The sequence below is a fragment of the Podarcis bocagei genome (genome assembly GCF_964188305.1).
Source record: "Podarcis bocagei genome assembly, chromosome: 1".
NCBI classification, from domain to species: domain Eukaryota; kingdom Metazoa; phylum Chordata; class Lepidosauria; order Squamata; family Lacertidae; genus Podarcis; species Podarcis bocagei.
In genome coordinates this window covers 77869737-77882210 of record NC_138125.1, presented here as the reverse complement: position 1 = coordinate 77882210, position 12474 = coordinate 77869737, and the positions used below count along the sequence as shown (strand labels likewise).

At 41.9% G+C, this 12474-nt stretch overlaps 1 protein-coding gene across 15 annotated transcripts in view; it reads left to right on the top strand.

Annotated features, from left to right (window-relative positions):
• The window catches only part of BRSK2 (BR serine/threonine kinase 2), a 409910-nt gene extending 400439 nt beyond the window's left edge, over positions 1-9471 (top strand). For 6 of the 15 annotated variants that reach the window (XM_081205126.1, XM_081205137.1, XM_081205134.1 and 3 more), the window contains one exon: positions 6351-9471. In XM_081205126.1, coding sequence (XP_081061252.1) covers positions 6351-6526 — 176 coding nt within the window. In that variant the 3' untranslated portion in view covers positions 6527-9471. Of the gene's footprint in view, positions 1-6302 lie in introns of all 15 variants that reach the window. The other 9 variants (XM_081205131.1, XM_081205133.1, XM_081205128.1 and 6 more) reach the window with 5 other exon arrangements.
• Positions 9472-12474: the final 3003 nt, after the last annotated feature.

Here is a 12474-nt window from a genome sequence, read left to right as displayed (position 1 = left end):
TTTTCCACTGCATTGAACAGCACTACAGTGGTTGACACTCAGTGCTTTTTTTTTATAAAAAATATATTTAGGGGTACTCTTGTTTTCCTACTCATATTGAAATACTGCCCCCTTAATGCGGCCAAACTTAGATTCACAAAATGTTTAAGGGTATGTGTATCCCTGTGTCCCCCCAGGAAAAAAAGCACTGTTGACACTTAACATGAGTTATCTTTTGCTACAGAACTTCAAGGATACATGCAATAACCCCCCCTTTTTTTACACAATTTGCTATTCATTAAAGCCCATCTACTGATGCATTAAAGGAAAGAATGAATGGGAACCTTCAATTTTGTGATTACCAGGCCCCTGGTTGTTTGCAAATCAGCAGACAAAAATTGTCCAAGGGCCAGCAGTTTGATTCCCTCTCCACACACACACACACACACACACACACACACACACACCGCCCCTGCCCTGCCACTAACAGGACATTTATTTCATTCCCAACATGGGTGGCATGGTAAAAACAAATGAAAGTGCTGAATACATCAATCCCAGGTTCTCCTACTTTCAGCTCCCGGGAATACTTTCACAAAGATTTCCCGTAGACCCCATTGATATTCCATCTAAAAATTCTGATTAATATAGTAGCGACAAAGGTCAGCCTTCTTTGTATTTTAAAGAAGGGCAACCCAGATGATTGAGGGTGTTTGAAAATGCAAAGGGGAATTAGGCAAGTATAGACCCTGTATTAAGATTAATATACATAATATTAAAATTATAAATCTCCTTTAAGAATTTTGCCAAGTGCTTTGCATTTTTACATAAATAGTACTGATGTTCTTGGTTCCTGGTTGTCTTCTATATTCCTCTGTGAAAACAGCTCAGTATCCATTCTCCTTCTGCCTTTCTTCTGCCTGCTTTTTCTGCACTTCCTTTTGCCTCTGATCTTCCTGAATAAATTGATCAGCTCATAGTTCAAAAACATATGCACGTTCTTTTACCCTTCTCGGCAGCACTTGTAGCTCTTTTTTTGCGCTTTATTTCACACTTTTTGTTTACTGGTTCCATTTAGCGTGTGAAGGCATGGGGTCCAAAGCCACGTGAGAATCCAACTTAACCACAGGGTGAAACTTGCATGCTTCTTCTTTCTCTTCTAGGATCATGTTCGTACATGAGCTTTAAATCTCTCTCATGCTATTTCACAAGACTCTTGAGCTTCTTGTGCTAATGTCTGATTACTGGTAAGGCAGAAGACTATGGAAGAAGAGAGGCCTTTGTAATGGGAATTAGTATTGTGGCCAATGTAGGTCTGTTTTCTACCTTGCGACCCAAAGTTTCTGTATAGATGTGTATCACCACCATAAAGATATGATGGGGGGTGGAGATGATGGTGATTTATAATACAACTGCATTCTGAGAGTTCAGAAACCTAGATAATTTCCTTTGAGTATAACTTTACAGATTAGATTGTAATTCTAGAAGCTGAAATCTATTTGGAGATGGCACTGACGTCACAAAAATGTAGCCAAGCATAATCAATACCTCTCCACCTGTTTGGGAGAGAGAGAAATTATGAAGACTCTAGCAGCATGGTCTTCTCCTTAGACATGTACAGGAGCTAGGGGAATTGCTAGCAGGGAATGGGCTTCTGTCAGGCAGCTGGGTTAGCGTGTTGTCAAGTGATGTAAATTGCTACCTTGGTAATGTAGGCTGAGCAGAGATTAGTGACGTCTGTAGATGAGGGCTTGGGGACCTTTCTCTCTCTAGTTATTGTTATTGCTGAGTTCCCAGCTCCCATCATCCCCAGGCAGCATGGCTCCTCGTTATTACTATCATGTATTCTTATTTAAATGTATATGGCCACTCATCAGTTCAATTCTCCAGGCAGTTTGCAAAATAAAAAGAAATGGTCATGGGTCATGGGAATTGTAGTCCCAACATCATCTGGAGGGTCACAGATTTGTAGGGCAAATTAGGAAAATGCAGGAGATGTATGTAAGGCAACTGTAAAAGCAATATCCCCCCCCAAAAAAAACAACCTCTGGAATAATTTGAATAGTAAATATTCCTGCTAAAATATTTAATATTAAGTCCATCCAGTGCAGTATGTCAGATGTTGTACTTGTTTGGAATAATAATTTTTAAAAGATCAAGGAAATGTCATTTTATCTCACAAACTACTCCAGCACGACCATTTCATGCATAGCAGAAGTACAACCACAACTTTACCATTGCTGTTACCGTTTTCATATTTATTTCTGAAGTTACGCCATTCTTCCAGTGGCTGTCTCTAGCAGCTGCATGGAACAGGTACTTTTCAGAAAAATGCAAAATTAGGCTGAGTAGTACATATTCAGTTACCTCCAGAAAGTAGTGAGGGGTTTTTTGTTGTTTGCTTGTTTTTTAAGCATACAACAACCTCTGTCTGCCTTCTTTTGCTGTTATGGAGCAAGACTCTGCCATATTCATTCCTTACAAACACTTTGCAGAGAATCAGTGCAGAGGGATGTGTGTCTTTAAACTTGTTTCTGCTATAAATTAGTAATTAACACACACATCTATTGTGTGTGTGTGTAATTCTAGCTGGAAATTTTGACAAAGTGTACACAAGAAGCTGTTGTATAATATGCAAGACTAAATTTGCTATTTTTAAAAAGTTAGAGGAGGCGGAATTTACAAAATAACAACACAATCACACCCAGAAGCCTGTTTACATGTGAGCATGAGGACCAGAGCATATAACAAAGTGTCATATACATATCATTTTGCGTGTGTGCAAGATTTCAGGGTTTGGTTCGTTATGTCTTTAAATCTGAGGGAGATAAAACTTTTGATTCCCTTCAAAATTCTGGAAATCTTATCTCTCCATTATTCCTTTTGCTCCAGCATCATGCGAGAAACAGTGGGGCAGTTGTGTCTCAGTTGTTCTTAATCATGGCACCTCTGGAGGATGCTCTGCTTTCTACTATTTCTCTGTACTTTTTTATATCAGTCCTATATAGCCTATATAGTCACAAACCATGTCTTAATTTCTGTGACTGCAACACCGAGTTAAGTGAACGGAAGACCACTGAAATCAATGGTCTTGTGTGTGCTTAACTTGGTTTGTGAAGGATTATGGCCAGTGTAAGCCTTGTTGTTGTAGACGGAATGCAGGAGAGCGAATGGGTGTGTGGCTTTTTCCAGTGGCGTAGCGTGGGTTGTCAGCACCCGGGGCAAGGCAAGTAATTTGCGCCCCCTAACCCATGGATTTGTGTCCCCTAACCCTAACCCCCAGATGTTGCGCCCGGTGTGGCCGGCCCACCCTGCACCCCCCACGCTACGCCACTGGCTTTTTCACAAACCAGGGGAAGATCTGCACATAAATGCCTGCTAAAAACAGAGATTTCTAAGTCTTTGCTATTGAAAACTAATATTGATGGTTTGCTGGCAACTGGCCCTAAGGAAAGGGACTGCTTTCTGTGAAAGTGAAAAGTGTGAAAGGCTGTCTTATGAGAAGTAAAGAGTATCCAAGTTACACTTCCCTTGCAATTGGTCCTTCTGGTAGTGTGGCTGGTGTTGTTCTGCTCAAGTTGCCAGCTGGATAGGGCAAGTGGAGAGAGAATTGCCTTCTAGTTTGGTCACTTCAGTTCTAACCATTGTGCAATTGGTGGCCATTTTTGTATCTACTGATATTTAAAATAATCAATATTTGCAAATAAACAATGGTTACATTCACACACACACACACAATGACTCTATTTGAGCCAGAATGAACTTGATCTTAAGTGCCATGGCTGCCACTTCACAGAACAGTTTGGGTTGCTTAAGCTACAATCCTACAACCACTTTCTTAGGAATGAGCACCACTGAACTCAGTGGGGTTTACTCATGAGTAGACATGTATCAGATTGTGCTGTTATGCATGACTAACACATACAGTGATCCTTGGTATGTCTGTTCACACGTCACACAAAGATTGCTAGAAGCAAGATTTTAACAAGGATTTCACTGTGGATTTACTGCAACCAAACCCACCAGGAACTTCTCCAGGATGCGGTGTAAATGGTGTTAACTTTTCCAGGACATACCCTGGGAGAAAAATTGGATTGAGTTGAACTGGTCCCTTGTTCAGATTAATCCCAAGTCTTGGTAAAACATTTTCGTTTCTCTGTTTACTGCAGGGTACTGACATACTTATTTATTTAAATTATCAGTCCCAGAAAACTTGTCCAGTTGCATCCAGTGTTCTCTTAGGCAATATCTAGTCCTTCGTTTTGTTCACTAAAACAAAATAGAAGTTCCCAGAATTGTCAGTCTTCCAGCATCTACATTCCCCATGGACTCATCAGTGGTTTCTAGTAACTAGCAACTGTTGTTATACGCTCTTGTCACAATTCAGCACAGAGTTAAGCACCCATAAACCCATTGGAATCAGTGGGCTTAAATGCACTTAACACTGTGTCAGATTTAGCCTTATGCATCTTAGGTAGTTTCCTAGAATTCATCTTATTTTCAAGAGAGGCAGTAACTCTCTTTTGGATGCCACATGAGATATATGGTGGCTAAGATGCATCTTAGTTATTATTTTAAATAAGTTTCATAGGCTCCTAGGGCCAGATCTCACACCACAATAAGCAACATCAGGCAGAACAATGCAGACCCCTGTTGCCTGGGCAGTGTGTTGGATTGTCCCTCCACTGAGGTCTGCTGCCACCACTAGGGTGACTAAAGCATTACAGCTCTGCTGTGTATCTTCCATTTCTACCATCCAAATGTGCGGGAATGTTGCAAGCAGAATTCCCCCTGGCAGCAACCAGAAAGAAATGCACCCAAATCAAGCATTTGAGAAGCAGGGGGAGGCTGAGTTGACCCATGGTTCACTGCCTGCCGAACCAGTCCCACTGCTGTTGCACAGTGGCATTGGGCTCAATCCAGTCCTGATCAAGGCATAAGCTCCAGGCTGGCACCACAATTGTGCTGGTCCTCACTCTCACCTTCTACCCTGGCTGCCATGTGTGGCAGGGCTGCAGAAGTGCCAGTGGCCCCACCACTCGACAAAGCCCAGCAGTTGGCTTCCAAAGTTTGGATTGGTCCCTAAATTCAGTGATAATGTGGAAGAGTGCACAGGGAGGGGATTGACAATCCAGGGCCCTTGACTCACAGGGGCATATGGCGCTGCTGTGGAAATGTTAAACATGAATTGTCTGTTGCATATGATTACTGGATTTAGGCATTACTGCTAGAGTATGGAATCCTGCCTTAGGGAAACAGCAGCAGACGTAGTTCAGGGGTATATGAACACTTTGTAGATTGGGATGCTACCTGTGCACATTTGACACAGGTTGATGGCAGTGTTCACATGCTTTTGGGGGGTGGGGATGCTCCTTTGCTGCTAAAATTCATGCAAGCTAAAGTACTTAATGTAAGTAGCATAATCGGTGTGCAATGGATGATAGAAATAGACATAAAAAGTTTAGTGAGCATTCCTAAAGTTTGGAACAAATCACACAGAAATGGAATGATGGAGAAGAGTGGAATCATAGATACAGATCCTGAGTTGTATTTTTACAAGTGCTTGAACTCCTGTGCTCACACACAGTTCTACTGGCCACAAAGGTTCCCCCATTCAGTTCAATAGAGAAAGTAGATTTGCAGATTAATTCCTTTGTGCAAGCAAATCTTCTCTTCTCCTTTAAATTAAGGGAGCAGCTTGTGTATACAGAAGCTCTGTGTGTGATCATAAGAGTACATGTGTGGCTACGGATCAGGCAAATGAGATATCACTGAAGATTCGAGGCATAATTTAGATTACATACTTGATCACAGGTGCTTAGAAGAAAACACCATTGGAAGCAATAGAACTGACTTCCCAGTGAGCATGCTTAGGATCAGAGTTTTGGTGGTTTTGCATTACTCTTGAATTCCTTCACTCAGGACATTTTTTCAGAGGAGTTTCATGTAGGCCCAGTATTATCCAGCATCATGGCATTCTCCAGACATGCCAGTTGCCCTTCTAGGCAAAAGTTCTGCTTTTTGCTATACAGTGCAAGATTCCAACCACCAGGTGTGGCATTCTTGACCCCAGGCTTTCCATATGCGTAGGCAGTTCAGTGCTCCCATCCTGATGCTCTTCCTCTTCTGCTCATTGTCTTCATCCTCCACATACACCCATGCACGTGGCTCTGGACCGCTCATCACGTTCTTCTCGTTTAAAACCCCATTGTTCATTTGTTTGTTTGTTCTCTTTTTTCTCTCTCTTTTCTCTCTCTCTCTCTCTTTTCTCTTTCTCTTGCTTTCTTTGTTTTCTTTTTGTCTCCTCTGTTTTGTATACCCAGGCAGCCCATTGAGTAACTTCTTTGACGTAATTAAACAACTTTTTTCAGACGAGAAGAACGGGCAGGTGAGCCATCCCCCCGGCACGCCAACCAAGCATAGCGCAAACAGCAAGCGGAGCGATTCCGATGCTAATGACTATGGGTCTAGAGGAGACACTAAGTACCCCGCTGGCAAAGAGAAGGCAAAGATGGCCTCGTCACTCGGCCTACAAGACCAACCTTAAATAAATGCAATTTTTAAATAAAAAAAGAGGAAAAGGAAAAAGAAACAGTTTAAATAACTAAACACACACACACACACACGGAGAGACGCAAACGAAAATGACTGAGTATTCTTTAGCAAGCTAGCCTCTAAAACAGATGGATGTGTATATATATTGCTACAACAGTACAAAACTGTCTATAGACAACTTTTGTATGAAGGAATGACTGTGTACATATATATATATATATATTATATATAAAACACAAACACACACATATATATATATTTATATGATATAATATATCTCTCTGAAACAAAACACAAAAGCAATGAGAAAAGAATGAAAAGGTAGCACAGATGACAAACCCAGTTTGGCAAATCTTGGGTTGTTGTTTTTTGGTTTCTTTATCTTCTCCAAGCTCTTTTCTTTTACTTCCTACCCCCACCCCAGTCACCTTCTGATTTGCTGCCCTGCCCTGCCCTGTTTTGTCCTTGTTCTGTTTTCTCTGTGTTTCTGACACCACCGCTTGTTTCCACTCTGCTACCAGGAATTATCCCGAAAAGTTAACATGTCAGCCAACAGCTTCACCTTCTGTGCTCTGCGAACACTTGTTCACGGAAGGCCACTGATGTAAGACTGTCCACGGACTGGTTCTGTTTGGGGACTCCCAGCCTCCCCTCTCCCACTGCAGGAAATGGGTCTCCTCCTTTTCCCTCGCCCTACCACACACACTTTTTCTTTTCGGTGCTCTGCGCTGGAGAACTGCTCAGTTATAAAAATTGCACAGTCGGAGTCACTGGAGTGACGTCGTTGCCCTTGACAGCACACTTCCCCATTGGCAAATCCAGACTGCGGGAGGGCAGTATTACGACATATTCAGGCGATGTTTTGTTAAGGAGCTTTACCACAGGAAAGTTGTCCTCAAATTTCACCACCCCAGATCCTTTTCCCATACCACCCAACTCCTTCAACCCGCCCCCTCCAATTGTGTTTTTGTTTTTATAATCTCCAAATTTTTCCCCCTCCCAGCCTGCTGGAGGGGCAGAACACAAACTTAGGGAAAAACTACAAGATGGAAGTCAAATCAAATAAGAACACTGAAACTTAGGGGGGAACGCAGCTTCCGGCAGCAAGGAGGAGGGACAAGAATCCACCTGTTGGAGGACAATCTCTGCTGCTGCCATGCACTCTTGCCACCTACACCACCACTGTCAAGTTGCTGCTGCTGCTGCTTCTCTCCTCAACCTGCTCTCTCTCTCTCAGTTCCTTCCTTCCTTCTGCACTGGGACTTCCTTCCGCCGGCTGAATTCTCTCCTGCCTCGTGCATTTGGATGCAACTATTGTGTCGTTAGTGCTGCATTGATATATCAGTATTATTTATTTGCTGGTTTCGTTTATTTATTTGTTATTTAATTTATTTAATTATTTATTCATTTGGGTTGCGTGCGTTTGTTGTTCTTTTATTTAATTTTAATGCAAAGGAAGAACATGAAATGAGAGTTAAAAACAAACAAACTTCCCCTTCCTGTGTGGGTGCGCGTGTGTGTACAACCACTGGTAGTTCATCGGAGCAAGATATGGAGGAGATAGCACTATGGGCGAGTTAAAAAACAAAAACAAAACCACAAAGCTACTGTAAACTTCTAAAAGTATTGCAAGATATTTTTATAATTTTTTTTTCAAAAGTGGGTGGGTGGGCTGGAACTTCCTTGTGTGTGTTTAAGTTATTATTAGGTCTTGGTTATTATTTATAATGCATATATATAAATATATATTTAAAAATTTAAGCTGTTAGATAAATCTTCTGCTTTCATTACTGTGTAGAGGTAACACTGATTCCTATTTATTTTTGGGGAGAGGGGAAAAGAATGATGACAAGACCACTTAACTTCATCCTCTCACCAATATTCCATTTTTTGTTTGGCTTCTGTCTTTTTTCTCTCTCCAACTATCACCAAGTGTAACTCAATCTGGCCCACATGCAAAGGTTTCCCAAACCATGATCATATGTGTCAAAGACAAAAAAAGAAGAAGAAAACAGCAGGAGTAAATCTCCTTGACCAATATCTTTTAAATGTAGATTTTAGTATTAGTGTTCAATTCTCTTATTACCTTCAATTGTTGTTTGTTGAGTTTTTATGAGTGTATGTTGTATTGCAAGGTTTTTTAAAGATAATGTTAGATTTCTCCCTCACTCTTATTTCCCTTCCCTTTGTTTTTTTAATTTCATTTGTCTTTGTTGTTCATGGATTCTCCCCACCCCCACCCCCACCCCCCTTTCTTGGACCCATTTTTCTTGTACATAGGTTTGAAGGGGGAAATCCTTTTTTTTTAAGAGACACACAAAAGTGGGAAGGTGTTCCTTTGTTTTGCTTTGTTTTCTAATCTGGAAATTTTATCTTGTATTGCTGTGTGCATGTCGGACACAGGAAGGGTGATGGTTGGAGATGGAGGGAGGGGAGGTTCGGGGGCAGTTTTAATTGCATGATATTGATGTAAATTAGTCTCTTTTGCTTTTGTTGTCTTTTCTGCCTCCGCCTTCTGCTTCCCTCCCCCCCAGGCTTCCCTTCCACCACCCTCAGGCCCCTTTCCCCTCTTTTATCTCCCCTTGTGTATAGATTTTGATGCTTCTGTTACATTGTACCTCTACAAAAGGCTGGGATTTCAATACAGAATAATAAATGCTACTACTACTAATAATAATAGTAATACAGCAAAACCCATACAGTACAAGCAGGAAGGGGATTATTTACACAAGACATAAGAATAAACGAAAGCAATACCTCTTGTTATCCTTCCTATTTTGTACTTTGAAGACACAAACACACACGCACATGTGGACACACAAACTGACATTATTTAACAGTCAAAATGGACAAAGAAGAACCTTCTGATGTATCCCTTGTTAAATAACTGTGAGCAACTTTAGTTCAAAAAAACAATAAATTCATTCAGTAAAGATACTGGCTGTCAGTGTGTCTTGTTTACGTCTGTGACTGGAGGAGCACCTTCGAGCAAGATATAGTTCAGGTAAGTACCAAGCCGATGCCTTACTAAAGGCCACATTTAAGGTGGGAGCCCTTAGTAGATCTGGAGGCAGAGTTGACTAGCCTCACCTCATCAAATTCAAGCATACCTTTCAAACTGAAGTGTCTGGCTGGCTCAGGGTGGAGTGGGGGGGGGGGGCACAAGTACATATTGCAATTTGCAGCTAGAGGGCAGCTGTAGGTAGTTGGTAGTTGATTAACTACTTTCCTTGCCCTTATCCCCAGTGCATTTTTGCTATATGTTTCTTTTATTTTTATTTTTTAAAAGGAAGGGAGATGTGCTGTTTTATATTATTTATTCATTTTTAAGGACAGGCAGGCTTAAGTGTTCACAGACAGGCTACCTGGAGCCTTGAGGAAGGGCAGGTTAGCAGCCGGACCAACATCTGATTTGCTGGCATGTAAACCTAGCATACAAATAACAAAGCCAGGAGGAATTTAAATCACATTACAGTTGCAGAACTTGCTATGGGTCTTTTCATATTACCTCCATTGCTACACTGGGAGTGGTGGGAAAGGGAATTGTTCAGGGCATGTAATATGCAACAGCTGCTGCTGCTGCTGCTGCTGCTGCTGCAGTGGATATTGGCAGCAAGCCATCTCCCCCAACGGGTGTAGGAAATACATTTTTACATACTGGATGTGTGTCAGGTGAGCTTTTGTGGTGTGGGTGTGGCCTAGGGAGCCCTGCATCCACTAGGGATTGATAGTAAGTAGGAGGTCCTGGATAGGTTGAGGCTGTTCAAGCAGATAGTGTTCCAAGCTGAAGCAGTAGATCTCAGGACAAGCAATTATGCAGGACTTTCCACAGGTGTAAGGGAAGGGGGTCAGCAAAAAAACCACACACCCCAAAAGCAGCAACCTTTAACTCAGTCTTCCACTACAAGGCAGCCACTTGAAAACCTGGTTCTACGTTTTTGTTGCTGCAGTGATGGAACAGGACACTCTGATTGCAAGGTGAGAGTTCAAATAATGGTTTTCTGTTCTATTTTTTTAAATGTAGGTTTAGTATTGCTGTTCAGCTTTCTTTTTACCTCATATGGTGTTTGTTGGAATCCTATGACTATCTATTGCATTCCAGGGTTTTTGTTTTTGTTTAATGCTAGCACATTTTTCTTTTATTTTACAGGCCTGGGTTGTTGCTTTGTTTTGTTTTTCTCCTTGGGACCATTGTCCATTCACAAAAGTTTGAAGAATTTTGTTGCTGCTTTCAAGACACACAAAAAGTGTGCATTTATGTCTTTCTGCCCCCACCCCCATATATATTGAAAGCTTTGTCTTATATTGCTAAAAGGGAGATGGCTAAGGGTGGAGGACAAGGAGGATGGAAAGTCTTAATTACATGATATTTCTATCAGTTGGGCTGTAATCCTAATTTATTAACCCCCCCCCTTACCAGAGAGCAATAATTCGGTAGTTAACTTCTCAGTAGGCATGATTTAGGTTGCAGCTTTGGCCTCATGCTGTAGTTAATCCTTCTACCTTTTCCTTCCTTTCCCCTCAAAATTCCCTTCTGCTACCCTTAGCCTTTCCTTCTGCTTTCTCCTTCCTTTTGCTGTGGCCTTTGGGAACAATGCTCTTGTAGTACTCATGAGGGCCTGCACTCCACTCTTTGAAAGCCCTGTTTTGCTTTTTCAGTCCTCCTAGTTAATGTTCTGCCCCCACTTTCTCCCAGCAGAAGTGAAAAAAGTGCATTTGATTCCCGTGAGTCTGATAGAAGGAACTGATTCACACAACTACTTAGCTTGTGCCTTGCTAGTTAACTCCAGTTGGCTTTCTTGGTGGATTTTGGTGTGTTGACCTACTCTTGGGAATACTTGATAACATGTCCAGGTCATGATGCACCCCACAGGGAGCGTGTGCCACCCCAGAACAGGATGCCTCCCAGTCCTGCCATACTAGAAGAAGTGAGAGGCTAGCAGCCTCTGGTATTTATCAAGGTGTAACAGGAAGTGAATCTGGGGCTTGCTTTCCTGTTTTGCGATAACTTGCCTGCAGCAGCTGAATGGGTTATCACTAGGCATGTCTGCTCTACAGTTGCCACTTTTTCTGCTTCTATATATTCAGCAACACTTTATGCATAGCAAGGGTCTGGGGAAACTTTATCTGCTGTTGAAGGTAGGGAAGCAGGGTCAGAAAGGAAAGTGGCAATCCTTTTCCTTGTTTCTCCCACGGTCCTATCTTTAATAAATAACTAAACCCACTTACTGAATGCCTTCTGCTCCAGAGTAGACTTGCCAGAAAGATTGTGCTGTTAGCAGGAGGCAAACCTCTTTGTTTCTTTCTAGAGAAAGTTCTCTCTCTTAATTTTGGTGCATTTGAGAGAAATATTCATTAGGGGTTTTTTTCTGTTCAGGGGGTAAAATCACACTTCCTTACACTGTTCAAAAAGTTTTAAAGGCATAGTGACACGCGGCACCTTTGATCATAGAATTTTGGAGTTGGAAGGGACCCCAAGGGTCAATCTAGTCCAGCCCCCTGCAATGTAGGAATCTCAGCTAAGGCATCCATGGCATGTGGCCATCCTTTCAGGTGTTCTTCCAAACTTTCCAGGATAGCCTGTTTGAGCTTAATTGGACTGTTAGCTTCTGAACCAGCCCCTTGGGTGGTCTTTTAAAAGCATTTTGTTCTGCATAGCCTTCAGGAGGTGACTGCATTCAGCTCCGCGCCATTAAAAGCTTCACCTGCTGTTTTCCGTACAGTATATCAAATCTTAGTTAAGGATGCAGAAGAAGGCCTGGCTGGGACTGTTTCCTTCTTGCTAGTTGGCAACCTTGTATTCAGAGGAGGAAGGAATGCAAAAGAATGGTTGGTTTCCTTATGTAGTTTTGCTTAAAGGTGCACTCTATTATTGGGGCTAAATAGCATAGTACACGCACAAAATAATCTATTATTGCCATGTTGCATATTGTACTACTG